The sequence below is a fragment of the Pundamilia nyererei genome, unplaced genomic scaffold (genome assembly GCF_000239375.1).
Source record: "Pundamilia nyererei isolate P.nyererei 1_Seehausen unplaced genomic scaffold, PunNye1.0 scaffold00094, whole genome shotgun sequence".
NCBI lineage: Eukaryota > Metazoa > Chordata > Actinopteri > Cichliformes > Cichlidae > Pundamilia > Pundamilia nyererei.
The window spans coordinates 1,843,039-1,860,892 of NW_005187495.1; the positions used below are offsets into that span (position 1 = coordinate 1,843,039).

The 17,854-nt window shown below is 41.4% G+C and overlaps 1 protein-coding gene across 1 annotated transcript in view; it reads left to right on the plus strand.

Annotated features, from left to right (window-relative positions):
• Nucleotides 1–17,854, plus strand: part of mgat5 (alpha-1,6-mannosylglycoprotein 6-beta-N-acetylglucosaminyltransferase) — a 111,797-nt gene that overhangs the window by 84,148 nt on the left and 9,795 nt on the right. Inside the window, exons 9-10 of the mRNA XM_005739888.2 lie at nt 2,507–2,640; nt 15,636–15,785. Of these exons, the coding sequence (XP_005739945.1) occupies nt 2,507–2,640; nt 15,636–15,785 (284 nt within the window). The remainder of the gene's footprint in view (nt 1–2,506; nt 2,641–15,635; nt 15,786–17,854) is intronic.

Genomic DNA, 17,854 nt, shown 5'->3' on the forward strand with positions numbered 1-17,854 from the left:
AGCAGGTGCATCTAGTACAGGTAGAGCTGCTGCAAAAACCCACAGAGCCCAGCAGCCAGCGCAACAAATTCTGGATCCTTTGCTTTTAGTTAGCATTAGCAGGACATCCTGCGTCCGATGTGAAAGGACCTTTATGCTGCCCACTGTGACTCACAGCCATGGTCCCGGGTCAGCCCTGACTTTGTGTTAAACTAATCCTAAAGTAATAATGGTATTTCTAACCACTGATATAACACAACGTTATCCTTTCAACAACTGCTGAAAGTTACGGGACCTAGTTTCTATCATTTACACAGAGATCCTCCAGCTTCAAACTGTCCACACAGTCCACACAAATCTTTTTTACACACACACAAATCTTTTTTACACACACACAAATCTTTTTTACACACACACAAATTCTTTTTACACATACAAAACTGATTTACAAGTACAAAATATTTATGACCACATTTTGAGCCCATAAATATAGGAGGACATTAAAAAGGAAGGGACTCAGGAAACATAAATGCAAAGGATTAAAGGATTACACCAATAAACAAGGAGCAGTACAATGACCGTAACACAGTAACGATGATCAAAAATATACATTTTATTCTCTGATTCTTTCCCTCCCACAGACGACAGTTAGCTGAGTAAAAGAGATTAAAGGGATAATCCACAGATAATGTTGACTGACTCACAAATGAACACACAAAAAGGTCACAACTGAAGTAACAGGATGTGAAATCCTGAATTTTAAGTCTTTGGGATGTGGCAGTTTCCATCTATTGTCAAATTTCCTTTAAATGTCACAGGGAAGGGCTCTCATGCTTAAAGAGATCGGTGCTTATCAGCAATTTTATGTTGACCTTACACTGTGTATTGTGGGAGTGGCGCTTGACTCCTTCCCACACTGACACCTCGTACAGACGTGGCAATATCTCCACAACAGCTACTCCCACGTTATTGCACTCTCCCACACTCCTCACACAAAGTGAATCACCTGTAATGTTGGGTCAAAGGTTCCTTTGAGTTTTCATGTTAGGAAGTGAAGAGCAATAGTTTTGACTGTAATAGACAGGAATTGAAATCGCATGATAGTGTTCTACCCTCGCCAAGCAGCAGTTTGCCCAAAGAATAAGCTGCTTATCTGTGCATCTCCCCAAAGTGAAGAGTTTGACGTGTAACGGGTGAGGCACGTGTGATGACTGTCCCAAATGAAATATTTCAGCACAGTCATGGAAACTTTGAAATCTGTATTTGCTTTATGTTCAGGCGGACCGTAACAACTGCTGTCTCCTTGCGCCCTTTTCAAGTCATTGCAGAAAAGGATGCGACTGCATATTTTTGTCATCGTTCAGGAGTTGCGTGGACTGTTGCTTTACTCTGCATAGCCATTCCCTTTTCTTTTTTTTGTTTGCCTAAACGTATTAAGCGTGAGCCAATATGTGAACTGCCCGGTGAGATGGCAAAAGCAAACACTGTCTCTTTCTTAAGCGGGATGCTGTACCAATCCAGCCATCACCACGACAAAGAACACGTCAGTTTTACTTGTAGAACTGAGAAAAGTCATGTTTCTGTATTCCTGCCATCACGTGTCAAAAGTCACAATATATTCCTTCATGTTACATAAAGTATTATTAATCCACAGTTTAATTGCAGCGCTTGAACTTGAGTTGTTTAAGTGCTGGCAGGTAGTTGAATTCCTCTCTCAATCTTTCCCTTATTTACTGCCCTGAAGCTCATTCAGTCTCCCCTGACTGACTGACCTCAGTTTGCCTTTGTAGTAATAAGCTTGCGGTAAGAACAAGCTCTGACCGCAGTGGCTCCCCGGAGCTCCAGCCCAAACCACAAATGCGCAGCCAACCGCCTCCCCAACACAACCTCGCTCCGTTCGCTTCCAAAGGTGAAGGCACGGGCTGCTTTGTAGTGCTCCGTTATTTCGTTTTAAATGATGTTATTAGGCCATTTAATTCCTGACTGAGTCTTTCCTGTCCGCGCTCCAAACCCTTGTCTTCACACTTGTTTTACAAGGCAGATGCTAGTGAGGTAAAACGCTGCCAGCTTCAGGCTCCGCACTCAACGCTGAGTAGAAGTGGAATGAAAGGAACCAGGATGCAGTGTTCGCTGGTCTCTCTCCCGGCAGAGCTCACCTCTGATCAATTTAAGTGTGTTTTATTTTTAGAGAAATTAAAACATTTATCGTCCTCCTTGTTTGTTTGTTTGTTTTTCATATTCAAGCCCTGATGCAGTGACATCATCAGAGTCTTCTAAATAAAATTTATTGTTTAGTTATTGTTAGGTGCACGTGGTCTTTCAGTCAGTCAGTCTCAGGTTTTCAGGACAGTTAACAATGAAGTCTCATGGTTAATGTTGAACGATGCCACATGGTGTGCTGACAAAGATAGATGTCACATGGCGCCAAAAAAGCTTTACACGTAAATGCAAAGCTGACCTTTGTCAGGTACAAATGACACCAATTCTGTAGAATTGCTCACATAATCTTTCCCCCGTTTTGTCGCAGCTCACACCCCAGACAACAGTTTCCTGGGCTTTGTTGTGGAGCAGCACCTCAACGCCAGTGACATCAAGCACATCGATGACGTTAAGAGACAGAATCAGTCACTAGTCTATGGCAAGGTGGACAACTTCTGGAAGGTAACATCATCTTTAAATGCTCTTATATTAAACTTAAATTCATTTATATTGTTACTTATATGTGCCTTTATGTTTTTCTTTGCACATGTTTATGATCTACATTCACTGCTTGCAGTCACTGTGTCTATACACCTCCAGATTCCACCTTTTTAACAGGTACAAATGGGCACAAAGTTAGATATGTATGTCCTCCCTGTGAAGATGACAGGGACAGACTTCACTAAGCATGCCAGAGAAGCCCAATGCACCAAGGATAACCCATTGTCAGCCCTCTGAGAGCTCTGCAGTGAAACTCTTTGAACAACCTTGGGTGAAACTTTCACAGGAAACTTAATAGCAGTCTGGTTTAGGAGCTCAAATTCAGCTTATCACCTCCTTGGTGGAGGTTTTAATATATTCAAATGCATGCTCACTCTGCAGCACAGAGACCAAGGGATTACTGTATCCTAGACAAAAATGGCTTGGAGACTTTGGGGAGATTTGAACATTGTTTGGCTCGACATGGATGGCTGGATTAGTACCCAGGCCTTGATGAGCTTTCAGCTGACACCACGTATGCTTCTGAGTGGGTTGCTCCAGATCCAACTGACTCTATAGATGTCTGAACTCGATGGGATAATAATAGATGCTACAAAGAGAACTGTCCTCGTGTAGGAGGCAGTGTGATAAAGATGTGGAGGATTAAATAATGAGCCCAACCTAACCGATTAATGATCTTACTCTGGAAATAATACTGTTCTTGTGGATTGTTCCACTTGCTTTTATCTAACTTTACTTGCTGCCTTTAAGCTCATTTAAAATATGCGTACTGTTTTGTTTTTGTTTTTTATTCATACCTTTACTGTGTCTCGGAAAATCTGAGAGAACAGCTCTCAGCAGCTCTTACTGCGTCGGCAGACTTCAGCTTTGGAATAAAACAGAGCGCAGACAGCCTTCACTTGACAGAGAGTGACCCTGTCTGCAAGCATACACTTTGCACTGTGTGCAGAGGATATTGATGGAAAGGATTTTGTTCCTAAGAACAGCAACACGATGTGTCGTTATGCACCACAATGAAAACTGTGATTATTAATTTGAAGTTAATATTTGTGGTGAAATATTAAATCAGCTAAATTAATACTTCTTGGCTACCTAACTCATGGACAAGCTGCTGTCTAGTCCTTAAATTAACTTGCAATAATCAACTAAGTGTTGCATTAGTTAAATATTACTTTAGCTGCTCTAGTAAAGGCAGCATAATATCCCCCAAAGTTATCATCACAAATAGATTACGCACAAAATATAACACCGCAATCCAAATAAAGTACATTAATCGGTAACTGACAGTCCTCGTTTTCCACACAGTGGTGCTCTAGCAGAGCACGCTGGCCTATTCTTGCTACACAGTCAACTGGTTAGTAATGACATGTTCACGCTGTCATGTTTTCATACGAAGAAACTTGTGTTTGTTTGAATTCGTGCTACATCCGGTGGTAGAATGTGACGTTGTTAGCATGCTCATTTCTGTTAAATGCATCTAGCTAACAATTTTAGCCGTTTGTATCGATGTAATTACCTGTTTGCACTTACAGTTTTAATTACACTTTGAGCTTCATCTTAGCACTGACGTTATCTATCTATCTAGTTATTGTTATCATTATTATTATTATTCCCTGCTGGCTTGCTGAGGGTGTTAGTAGCTGACTGGCTTATTATTATGCCAACCACTGAGGTGATTCATCCTCAGAGAGGATAGTGAGAAGAAGTTCAAAAAAAAGAGCCCTCCTAATGTAAAACATATTCAACACTTACACTTCCAAGCCACTTTATAAGTCTGTAAATCCCGAGGCGTTACAGTTTTTAATCCAGAGGTGTACTGCTGCGGTTGATGGCTTCTTCTGGTGAGTCACTACACACACAGTATTGTGCCATTCAGTCTGGCTTTAAAAGGGCAGACGGGGAAGCCCATCAGCTCCCAGCAAGGGGCATTAGCTGCTAATCAGACTCCCGAGCGCGTTCATTACCTCCTGCTTTTAATTAAAGGGCCGTTTTAGGGCTGACTGATAACGAGTTGACTGGCTTACTGTGTTTCCCTTCCTTGTTCGCTTAAACCGTGCGGTGCTGCCATCTCCTTCTATGTACTCGAGAGGTTTCATTTCAAAATGACGTATCTTTTTAAAGTAGAAAGTGAGACCTGCTGTAAGAAGAGGCATAATGATTTCTGGCGTTAAATTACAATTCCCAATAAGAGCTGTCTACTTTTTGTTATCATTACGATTCCTTTCTTCAGTGTTTCTCATTATTATTACCTGTGATGTATGATTTATGAGTTTGAGTCAAATTAAAGGTAAATTCAACCTGTGAAAAACACGATTTTATTTAACTAACAGTGAAATAATTCAGACTGCAACTAAAGGAAAGGGTTTGATGATAAACTGTATATAAAAGATGTACTTCTTGCACTCAGTATTTTCTACTTTTTAATTGTTTTTTTATTAAAAAATTATTTTGTTGCAGAATTACTTTGTAGTATAAAACAACCCATCATAATATACTGTTATAGATTACGTTGGCCCACTAAATCACTGGTGGAAAATGTTGCCATAGAAGCATAAGGAGTATAATGATGCTGTTAATGGAGACGGGAAGAGGAAGTGGTGAAATTCTGCTTCTGTTCTCACATCCCCTTTAACCCATGTCCACACTAGTTCAGAGCTCACACTGCTTTAAAAAGAAAAGCTTATGCGTCATCTGAACAGCAGCGCTTTGTACATTCACGTTTATTTTATTTATTTGTTGCTCTCAGTGAGCGTAAAGCTGATCTCTAGACAAGTCTTATCAAATGTTTTTGTTTTATTGAGCCAAAACAGCAAAGGAGCGTGAAGAAAGTGGACACTGAGGATGAAAATGTGTGGCCCAAACAGGAGCCAGCCTCCTGCACAGGCAGGTTTAATGTGGGGTTTTGGTGGGTAATAGACTTTATGTAAAACAGAGCTGTTTGAAAGTATGGTCACTTTCATCCCACAGGTGTGTGATGGGAAGCAGTGTGTGGAGTAGATCGATCACAGGGACGCACGCTCTCTCTTTTATAACGTTTGTGTAGATTATTTGAATGTTATACGTACTATTGTTTTTCTTTTGTCTTTTTTTTTTTACATAATTTGAGCTATTTTCCAAAAAATCTTGCAAGATACACGTTATTAAACCTTTCACGTGGGCAAGAGCGATACCCATGTGCCATATTTGTACCTCCAAACGGGAATCTGGTGGGAACACAGGGTACAGAACAAAAAAATGCAGTCTTTCTGAAACCCCGCAGAGATTTAATTAGAAAAAAACACACATGCTGGGAGCTTACAGAGGGGGAGGTGTTCCATGTTCATTACATCCTTCTCCAGAGAGGATGTATACTCAGAGCCTGAACACTGGTGTCAGAAGCGATTCCCTGTGTCATGAAAAATTCATGCGTGATAAGGTCTGTCTGGCTGAAATGTTGCAAATAGAAATAACTGTGAGCTCATTAAGTGCAGACAGTGACCGAGACGGTTACAGCAAAGGTCCCTTAAAAGAAACCAATCATTATATCTCCTCATTTTCTATCTTATGTTCTGTTGGACATGTTGGATGTTTATATTAAGCATGGCCAACACGTTAAATAAGAAGGTCAGTTTATATACGCATATACTCCTCTAAATGCTCCATTTCACACTGTATTTTTCTACTCTTGGCTCTACGTGACATTAGTAATATCAAATACAGAAGCCCCATTCACCCACTGTTCAAACCAACTCTTTACATGTTAGAAGAAATTTGTCTCAAAGAGAGGAAAGTGAGCAAAAACGAAAAAGGTGGAGATGAACTGGAAGGGTGGCACCAAGGCATATACATATACAATTATGCTTCTATTAGCTGTTTGCCAGACGACACCCCTGGGCAACAGAAATATGAAGTCTTGTGTAAAACTAAAACACGTCACAGGTTATTTGGGAGCAGTTTAGAGTCGGGGGAGCTGTGAGCGCTGCACCTAGTGTTGACCAGGGTTATGAAAACTGAGGTGGAAATGAGTAGATCTCTTTAATAAAAATCTTACTCTAGGGATCGTAGCTGATCGTATGTCTGTTAATCAACATGCATGAAACGTACTAGGTACCAGGATTATCAGCATCTGTATAGCTTTATGGATTTGTTTTATAACACTTAAATGTGTTGTTTTAACACATGAGCGAACTAAACAAGTTCTTTTATATTGCATTGAGTCCTTGGCTCTGTAACAGTGATGAGTAGCAAGCCTTTACTCATTAATAGTAAACTGGCTGTTTTTCATTTGGCTGTGTGTGACCTCTGAAAAGCACACGGTAGCAGGTGGCTCATCTGACCTCGAGGTCGAGCACGGCTGCACATGAAACGGCGAGGGAGGTCCTGGGGAACAAAGACATGGATGTTAAAAAATTATTTTGTTTGTATAAGAGCCAAGGTTGATTTTTGAGACCTGAAATAAGATGGCTAGACTTCCTTTGAGAGAGCTGTTTCTATAGCAACCCATAGCTGGAGGAGTAGAACTGCAGACCCAAGCAGCTGAGAGTGACCAAATGCCCCCCCCTTAATCTTTTCCCATTCATTCACATACACACACATTATACAATCGAGCTGTGTGTCGGTGGCTCCTGGCAGGTCAATGTTAAGAATGTAATGGCAATACAGTTTCACCAAGGGGCAATGAACAGGCAGTGATGATACCATTAATGTTCAGTAACTCAATATTAATTGTAACTGTAATAATAAAAGTAAAAATGATACATTTAGAAGATTTATAATATATTAAAGAGGAAGGATTCTTCTCTAACGCGTCTAGGTTTAATTAAAAACATCAACGAGTGATTATTGCTTTTACCTTGACTTACAGCAGCAGCGTGCTACATTAGTCGGTTTTCCTATTTCACAGCATTCAGCGTGTACGAGAGCATTTGATGAGACAGAAGGGAACATGGAGAAAGGTGAGAATGAGTGGGCTGTACAGGGAGGAGAGCTGCAGGCCCTTGGCGGCATATCAGAGGACATGGTGAAGAAAGACGAATCGCACCGCGCTGACAGGGAGAGAGACACAAACGCACACACGGAGCTCACACAAGCAGCACAGTCGGAGCACTCTAACCCTTGTAGGCTCATAAGCAGACAGCATTGTGATTCCCCTTCTATGATAATCCAGTTGAGTCGAACATTAAAGCTCAATATGAAGTTTGAGGGAAGAGATGGGCTGGGTTGGAAACATTTTTTATTGCGGTTATTAAATTGACTTCTCCTGTCACAGATGTTTTATTAAATTAGGCTCAAGACATTTCCAGAAGGTGGGAGCTGTTATTGCTTTTCTTTGTTGATCTGCAGTGTTAAATATTCAGTTTGCCATTTGTAGTATTTTGCAACTGGAAAAGCAGGACATCCTGAAAAGAAACAATACTTAGCAGCTAAATTCATGCTTTTGGTGCTGAAATGTACAAAAATTCATAAAATTTTGGTACACATGATGAAATACTTTAACTAAGCCTGGGTCTGTATTTCGAAAAAACAAAAACTTAGAAATTACTCAGTTTTCTGATAAACGTTTTTTATACAGTATATATAATTATATCTTAAATACAGATATAACAGATATAATAGACAACAGTGTTAGTATTCAAATACAAGTATATGATACAGTTCATGCATGAATTAACTTTAGTACCACTGCAATGAATGAAGGCTAGACTACAATTTTATTTATTTTTTTATGAACACATTTTTCCACCTCCGGCCTTCAGGCCCCATGTGTGATACTTATCTACTTATATATTGCAAAGTAAAGACCCTACAATAATATAGAGAAAACCCCAACAATCAGATGACCCTCTACATTAGGCGACAGCGAGAAGGAAAGACGTCCTTTTAACAGGTAGAAACCTCCTACAGGACGAGGGATATGGGACAAGGAAGAATACCCATTTCGGTTCAAAGTAAAAATTTAACCTGACCATCAGCTGGACGTCCTCTGTTGGTAGTGTAGCAAAGAGGCTAATAAAACCAATAAAAACCATGGGTGTGTACCTACAACGCTAGCAGAACTAACACACACACACTGTGCATACAGTCTTATATTTGAGGAGCACACAGACAATTAGAACGCAGTCTTTAGTAATTCTTAATGTTTGTCTACCCTAGATTGAAATTTGATTTCAATCACTGAAATTGTGAAACAGTGGCAATTGATAATTCAACCAGTGAGAAGGGTTGAACTGTCATCTCTGTGATTTAAAGAGACAAGTGAAGCTGGCAGGGTCATTTGTCATTGTATGTCCTGGTTTTAAAAAAGTAAAGAGGAAACACGCATTGAATATTGACACGCTCTGCTTCCACAAACATTTACAGGAGAGGTGTTTAATTTAGACAGCACAAGGACAGAGCAGGAGAACACACAGAAACCATAAATAAATCAGTAAATTGTAGTAGCTCCATTTGGTTAACAAGGAGAAATGTATTACCCAGCACCATATCCATTCTGAATGCGAGTACCTTTCTTAGCCAGGAATTAGCTTAAACTCCTCCCAGTAGCACCTATTTTGTTCCCTGCACATTTTTGTCCTTTAAATGTGTGGAAAAATGGTATTCCCCTGTGCCTTGAGCTACCATATACAAGCCTTTAATAGCACCCATTGAAGCGTGTGACAGATACAGGTGTTTCTATCACAGCAAGGATATTATAGCTGCGGTTTCTCTGTTTCTGTTTGCTTTTTATATGATTATGATTATTAGTCCTCCTCTACAGGACTTGAAATTCAACTCTTTGTCACACACCAGTCCAGGCTGAAACACTTGGATGATTAACGCAGAGCCTATACACACAGCTGGGGTGGCAGTCATGTAGCACCTCCTCTACTGTCTCACAATCAAAAACATGCTCCGTGTGGTGGAACTACCAGATTCCTCCAGTAGATTAGAGACTGCTCTGCCTAATGGGGCATTGCAGGGTATTGAAGTGTAATGACCTTTCCTGACTGCACCCCAAGCATCTCTGGATGCAGATTTATCACCAGCATTCCTGTGGCTATTCCTTCAGCATCTGTCAAGCTAGCTATTGAATTTTCCAGATTGTCCATGAAGGTAGCAGCGCCAAATGAGCCAACACACTGGTGATCAAGCCTTCTGATAAAAGTGTTCCAGTATTTATAGTGTGCTATAATATTTGTCACAGCAATGGTTTAAAAGCATTTAAACGTTATGAAATCATCACAAGAGAAGCAGTGTTTGTAAGCTTTGCACCTGCCGTTGTTGTTAACCACACATGCATCTACAATAGGAAACAACAGCAGGCCAATTTGAAATACTAATAGAAGCAGAGGGAGCAACAACGGTGAGCTGTTAAATTAATAACTCATCAGGGGTTTGGTATGTACACTATAAGCTAGAAGTACTCACTGGTCTGCTTTCACACTCATATGAACCTGAGTGACATCATATTCTTAATCTGTAGGGTTTAATATGATGTGGGCCCCGCCCTTTGCAACTGTAAAAGCTTCAATTCTTCAGGGAAGTGTGTTTATAGCAATTCTCCCAGAAGCACATTTGTGAGGTCAGGAATTGACATTGACATTGGACTCTGTGCAGGCCAGTCAAGTGCTTCCACACCAAACTCTCATCCATGTCTTTGTGGACCTTGCTTTTTGTACTGGTGCACAGTCATGTTGGAACAGGAAGCAGCCATACTCACAGAGCTGGAATGCTGAACCATTAGGAGTTCCTTTCAGTGGAACTAAGGCAGAGAGGTTGCGCAGGTCATCTGCTAATCGGAAGGTTGGTGGTTCAGTTCCTGGTTGCTCCCAGTCTGCATGCCAAATATCCTTTGGGAAGATATTAACCCCAAGTTCTACAAATGTTAGATAAAAAGCATAGAAAAAAGTGCTTGTGTGAATGGTACCTGGTGACTAAAGTCATTGTGTCGGCCACTACATCTGCTTTACATATCTGTGTATGTGATGTTTTCTTTTGGGATGTGTGAAAGGGAATCATTGAGCCATCAGCAGATGTGATGCTGAGCTTGACTCTGTGTCCTCCCTGAAGTGACTCCATGGTTGATTTTTAAAACATACAGCGACAGAGATAAACCTCTCTGCAGCACCGTGTACACATCACACTTAAACTGCAGCCTTTCTCCAAGGCTCAGTATATCAGTGCAGTATGTGTGTTGAATGGGTCTGAGTGTTGTGGGGGGAAATGATTTTTCCCGTCTCTCTGAAGAATGGCTGAAGTGATTTTTTTTTAAACTTCATTTTATTCTTTGCTTTGATTGACAAGCTTGCCGTTTTGGGGCCTCCAGAGTCTCTCAGTTGGAAATAATTTCAGATTGGGGAGGGGGCCGATCTGAGGTACGTTTGATGTTCGATGTTGAAGGCAGTTTGATGGTCATGTAAGTCGAAGCGCATGCATCTGTCTGCATTCTGATGAGGCTCAAGCTCCCCGCGCCTCTTCAGGTTACTGCTCGACTCAACAGTCTGCTCTCTTTTCTTTAACTTGAGGCCTGAGAACAAAATCAAGTTTAGGAGGACTGTATACAGTTGTGTACATGTATTTCAGTGATTTTCTTTTTTAAACATGTCAGACCCCTGTATGGAGCTCAGTGTTTTACCAGTTGAAATAATCCTTCTTTTTATCCTATACCTGTCTGGGAAAAAAGCAATTTAACTTCTACCTTTAAGAAAACCTCTTCTGATTGGCTGCCTCTTTGTAAATAGGTTTGTAGAGATGTTGCGAGCCAAGAGTAGAAAAAAACCCTGAGCCTGAGCTTTTTGGCTTACAGAGATCACTTGTACTTACACTGGCCTTATTTTTTTATCCATGTTTAATATAAGCCACTGTTCTAACTGTGCATGTGTATGAAAGGAAATAGATAAAAGCATAATAGATTCCCTTTAAACCAAAAATGTGTGTGGGTCTGCTGTTCTCCGATTCTGTGTTGCTCACGCTGTCTGCTTCCATCCCTGGACACTCATCCCTCAGCCCGACAGAAAGCAGCAGCCTCCTCTCCTGTTTCCTCTTTGAGCCAAGGTTTACAAATTCCCTCTGATTTACAAGGTCATAAAACGCACCTCCTCCTCCTCCCCCTGCTTCAATCAGCCTCGCCAGCTCAGGCAGTTATTTTATAACTCCCCGAGCACGTGCTCCTGTTCAAGGCCGCCGCAATCGATGTGCTCCCTGGTTTCACGTTGCATATCACACGCGCTCTGAAACCTACACATATACGTACAGTACGGACGGGCGCCCATCACCCTGCTCGCCCAAATGCACGCAGGCCGTCAGAGGGGGAAGACTTTGAGCCTGTTAGTGCTCTAAAGTCATAACTTCTTTGTAATTCACAGCGTGCTGACAGCTGAGATAGGATCATGAATAGAAGTTGACATAACATCATTACAGGAAAGCAAAGCCAAGGAAATCCACGATAAATCAAAAAAAATGTTGATCCACTTTGCAGTCACGCTCCTCTAGCTCGTCGTTGTTTTTGTAATGTTCTTCATGCTCTAGAAGACATCTGGATAGTAAGTACAAAGCTGAGTGTGGCCTGAAGGGCCGCAGCAGTCGACTGCGTATTCATCCTCCGCATACAATCAGGGTTACTGGAGCAGTCCCCATTTATTAAAAAGAAAGAAGCTCACATCCTGCTGCCTTCAGACTTCTTCCTTTTATTGTGTGTGGATTTTTTTTTTTTAGTTGCATATTTGCAAATCACTCTTACAGATGACGCAACCTGTCGCACACTTCTTTTACAGCACGTATACTCACCCATGCTTCCTGGAATGGCAAACAGCGAAGTAACCGCTGGGACATCACATATCAGTTTGGTGTTTTGAAGCTGAGCATGATGTGACTGTGAAGACCAGGGACAGTGCGCGACTGTAAGCTGACAGCTTGGCGTTAACACTTTGATACTGTAGGCTTGCACTACAGGATTCTTCCTGGTTTTTAACTCTAATGGGAACCATCAGCTACAAAATTTAGACAAACTGAATTGATTATGCACTTATCAAGAACGTGAGAGCCATTGCGTCACCCCCTGCTAGCCGTTAGAAACAATGCACGGTTAAGGCAGTTGGCTTTGGTTTCACAGTTCATACAGACAGTTAAACCATGATTTTGTCACGCAGGAGCTATCACTGTTGCACATTGACTTGCTGAACACACTGTGACACTTGGTGCATTTGAGGGTTTTTTTAATTTTATTGTGTTTTACAGTCTTGCTGTTGTGTAAAAGTTGCAAGAGTCGTTTTTTTATTATAGGGTTTGTTGGTCATAAAAAAAGACGTGACTGCCAACCGACTGCAGTAATATTCACAGTATTCGTTTATGAACATAAACTCTGCTTTTAAAGTAATCCTAGCTCTTTTAGTCAGTCAGTGCACCATAAACTGATGTAAAAGTAAAAAATATGTTGCATATGTACATAATTAAAATATTGATGTGAATCACCTGACTGCATTAGACGTATTTCGGTTATTGCTTTAAATAAGACAAACTTGTAAAATATCAGAGTTATAGACCAGCAGTTTATTTGCTCGTCTTTTTTTCCTTAGCGTCTTCTGAGCTCCTGCAGCATCACGTTAGAGTTTCAACGCTGTTCTGCTTTCTCTTCAGATACCTGCCAGTAACCTTGATTAGTAAAGACCTTCTCACTCACTCCCTCTCACACTCACACAGGCACGCACACAAATCCTGGCTCAGCCCTCCTGAGTGAGGAGATTACAGGATAGTGATTTCACCTTCTAATTAGGATTTCATCTCACACACACACACACACACACACACACACACACACACACACACACACACACACACACACACACACACACAGAGGCTGCTTTAGTTACAGCAGGCTGGCTGGAGGCATCTGATAGCCAGGCCTCCAGGGACCCTGACGAGCGACTACCTGAAATTTAACCCCCAAAAGGAAGTACTGTGGGAGACACACACACACACACACACAGACACACACACACACACAACAGCACGGAGCAGGAACAGATCCTGGAGGTAGAACAGATTCAAAGGCAGGCTCGTGTGTAGGATATCTGATTTATACTTTTAACAACAGTGAAGCCTTGCCTCTCTATGAGTGTTAAAGCTCTTGTAAACAATAATGTTCCATTATAGAAGTGTGTGTGTGTGTGTGTGTGTGTGTGTACGCACACATACATACTGGTAATTGTGGCTTCACATCACGATGGAGAAGAGTGGCAGCTTTCATCTTACTGCCTCCCTGAAGGGTTCTACCTTAAGAGCGCTCAGCTGCACTGTACCCCGCTCCCACAGGGCTCAGTGCTTAGAAGGCACAGGATACAGTTAAAAACATATTTTGCACTTCAGTTCAGCATTTTATGTTCGAGTGTTGCTGGGTTATACAACAGTTATGTCCTTGTTTTTAAAAGTCGAACACCTGCTGCGGGTTTCTCTGTGGGAGAAACTTAAATATGATAGCCTAAATAAGGAATAATGTGCAGAACCATGTCAAAAGCAAGTCCAGAAAACTTTTGACTGGGAGTTTTTAAAGAGCCCATTTTTCTAATTCACATGTTGCCGTGTCTTCTGTTCATCATTAGCTAACACATGTCCTTTTGACATCTTTTGCATATCTAAATCTGCAAACAACAATCTGATGTGGCTTAGTGACAGTTGGGAGGAAGAGCTTCCTTTTTAACAGGAAGAGATCTTTAACAAGGCTTAGGGATGATCTACCACGACACCTTTGTGGGCTGCATGTACCTCTACTTGACATTAGTTTGTAGAGAGGCATGCATCTGATGTCAGCTGGTAGACTTCTATTGCTCTGAATGAACTGAGAATGTAGCACTGAATCACAGCAACCGTATGCTTTACACTGAAAGGTAAAGAGCCTGCAGTAGTCCAGAGAAAACCCCAACAATCAGACAAGCCCCCCCACCCCCAAACAAGCACTTGGCTACACTGGGAAGGAAAAACTCCCTTTTAACATGAAGAGGCTCCGAAGAGAGGCAGTGATGAATAGTAACTGATTAAATGCAAAGTAATGTATAAACACAGAGAGTGAAAACCACTTTGAATGCTGTTTATTGTGAGGCGGCACTGCTTCCTGTCATATCCGTCCTCTCTTCAAACCTGTGTGAAATACCTCCAAACCGCAAACTCTTTGTGCTGTCTGTTTGATTCAAAATAACAGGTGTGAAATGTCGCCAACCAAACAGTTAAACCTCGTTCCAGTGTGGAGAATCTGCAGTTCAGGCCAGCTTTTACATCTGCAAGTATGGCTGCAAGTTGCTTAACTAATTACCGAAAAAGGAGCTGATATATCTCAACTTGCAGTGCCTAGTATTTGTCTCAAGTTAAAATCAAAAAATTGTCCTACATTTACCACAATGCAATTGGATGGCTGTAGCTGTTTGTCTTTAAAACTCCTTTCCCCCATTGTAAAATTGCTAAAAAGAAGGAAAAAAAAGTAACAACACTGGCAAAAACACAGGGGAACTATGTGTTTGTCTGTTATCAGTAGACGCCCCTTTAAATTAGATTAGATTGTTTTTCTATCCATGTTTCACATTTGACCTGATAATCAGTTTGTCAGCATTCCTGTGCAGTAGAAACAGGCCAGGCATGACTTTAAGTGTAAAAGTAGCAGGATTACTTGGTTTTGGGTCTTCTTCTTTAGGAGCATAACAGATCAGGTAGACTTTACTAACAACAGATACTGTGTGCACCGATGCTCCTTTTACAGTGCTATTTTTAGCTGAGCCCACCACTCAAGCCAGATGGTCTGTCGAGTAGCCTGAACAAAAGTTCACCAGGACACGAAATGAAATACCGATACTGATCCACTCAAACAGAAATTGCTATTCAAAGAGCTTTTGCAGGAGAGGAGATTTTGTCTCTAAATTCTACCAGTTTAACCTAAAAAGGTTGACGTTTGAATGCTGCTTTGAACCTAATTTAAATTGATCTGCTTCATTTCCTCCCCATTTGTTTTTTAGGACAAGAAGAAGTACCTGGACATCATTCACAGCTACATGGAGGTTCACGGCACAGTACACGGCACCAGCACCGTGCACCTCCCGGGCTACGTTAAGAACCACGGCATCCTTAGCGGCCGAGACCTTCAATTCCTCCTGAGAGAAACGAAGGTGAGAGATCCTCACTTTAAATGTTCTAACATGGAAAAATGAGCCTTGAGGGAAATAAAAGTACATGGCTGCAGTTCTTACTAGGTGGCTGTAAAAGCCACAGATCAACTCCCACACTTTGCCACACTGACATTTTTTAAAATAATGAAGAAATTGTAGCGAGGCTTACCTGCAGTATATCGAAGAAACGCTGTATCTTTATTAACTAACCTTGGACTTTTTGATGCGCCGTGACTACAAAATCACCTCTGAATGTTTTTCTTCTTGCTTTATATTTAGTCTGCTTGTCAAAAGAAATTGAAAAAAGAAATATTGAAGCACATATCAGTGCTACAAAAATAAATCTACAGGCAAGTTGGAGTAAATATGTGATTCTTCTGAGACTTATTGGAGGTTTGGGTGGAAAAAATGTCTTTATGTGAATAGAGGTCTTCCTCTGAAAGAGCCTTGAGCCAAATGGCTGTGCTTTCTCTGAGCCTGGCCGTTCACAGAGGTACTTCCCCATTCATACTCCAACCACTCGCACTGACAAAGACAACTACATGGCAATGTGTTGTGTAGAGCAAGCTCTTCAGAGGCAGTGACGTATGAGAGGCAGGTTTCTAGGTTTTTACGAATGTATGCAAGGCTGCTAAACATACAACACTTTGTTTTACACCTATTAAAACAAACACTTGTAGGTAAAAATAATAAATAATTCCCAGAAGCTGCAGTCCCCTCTTGTTGTAAAAGCACTTGCTTTATATCTATAATTAGCTGTCCGCTTTAGTTCTTTCAAGGCTTAAAGTTAAACATTATTAGAGTTATTGCAGCTTTGTGCAGGTTCATCTTTGATATACAATCTATGTTTTAAACTAGACAGTTTTACCACCGGATTGATTTATCTTGGGACACATTCATTACACAAACATACCTGTTGCCCTAGAAGAAGACACTGCTTCTCACTTGAGCCTAAACCCTGATAGTGTCCATAACTGCCACACAGAACAGAAATACAAGGAGAAGAAGCAGAAATCGATTTCCTGTGAGGTCTGCCATGACCTGTCATGGTTTTGCTAAGACTGCACGGTCATGAGGGGACGTGTTCTGAACGGTCTGTGGACCCACTTTGAAAACGTATCCAAAAAATTCCCACCGAGCTGCAAACTTCTAAATAGCTACAGAATGAAAATGACAAGATCCTCACATAGCTGACAGCAACATCCGCTGGAGGTGCAAACTGGCACTAATTCAGCTAAGAATCTCTCTGGCTTCAGTCTTCATCCCTTTCAGGAAAAAATGAGGTGAGGGGAGGCTTCGATTTTCTTTAGCCTCTGAAACTAGATACTTTCAGGCAAGGGAGGGACATCAGAGCGAGACGGCCACAGCTCACGATACAGTCAGTTATAGAAAAAAAGATGGATATATATCTAAACCTCTTTGTCCTTAGCAGAGCTGCAGAGTTGCTTTAGCCATAAAACATTAGTGATTCTGTCCTGAGCACCTGAAACCAAGGATCCGGTGATGTTCGAGGCACCGAGGCACAGAAAGACAACGATGCATTCTGCAGTGGAGCGGATCATTAAAGACTGAAGGCAAACAACGCTCCACCAACAGTGCAGTGAATTATGATTTGCTGGAGCGAGAGCTTTATTAGCAAAGTCTGGCAGGTAAACACACAACAGAACCGGGATATAATATAAACCTCCATATCTTCTCATTACATGCGTTCCTGGCTGGAAACCCATCGGGGAACGGCCAATTAAATCGCACAAAACCAGACATTTCTCCGGCATTCTTGTTTAAGAGTTTACAAGCAAAACAAGGGGCGTTATAGGCACTCGTCCTTTCGTCGCTTAAACAACACGTTTACTCTTACCTGCGAGCAGACTGCCTCAGCTAATTGGCCTCGTGAGGTTTAGCTTTAAAAGTGCTCCCGCGTTGAGGCGCTTTTGCGAATATGTTGCCTTGTGACATTTGAAGGAAGGGGGGAGGTTGTTCAAGCTCCAAATCCCCTGAAATAAACTGTGACGTGCTGCGCTCTATCAGGTGAATAGCGTGGATGATCAAACCGCTGACATGCAGCAAAA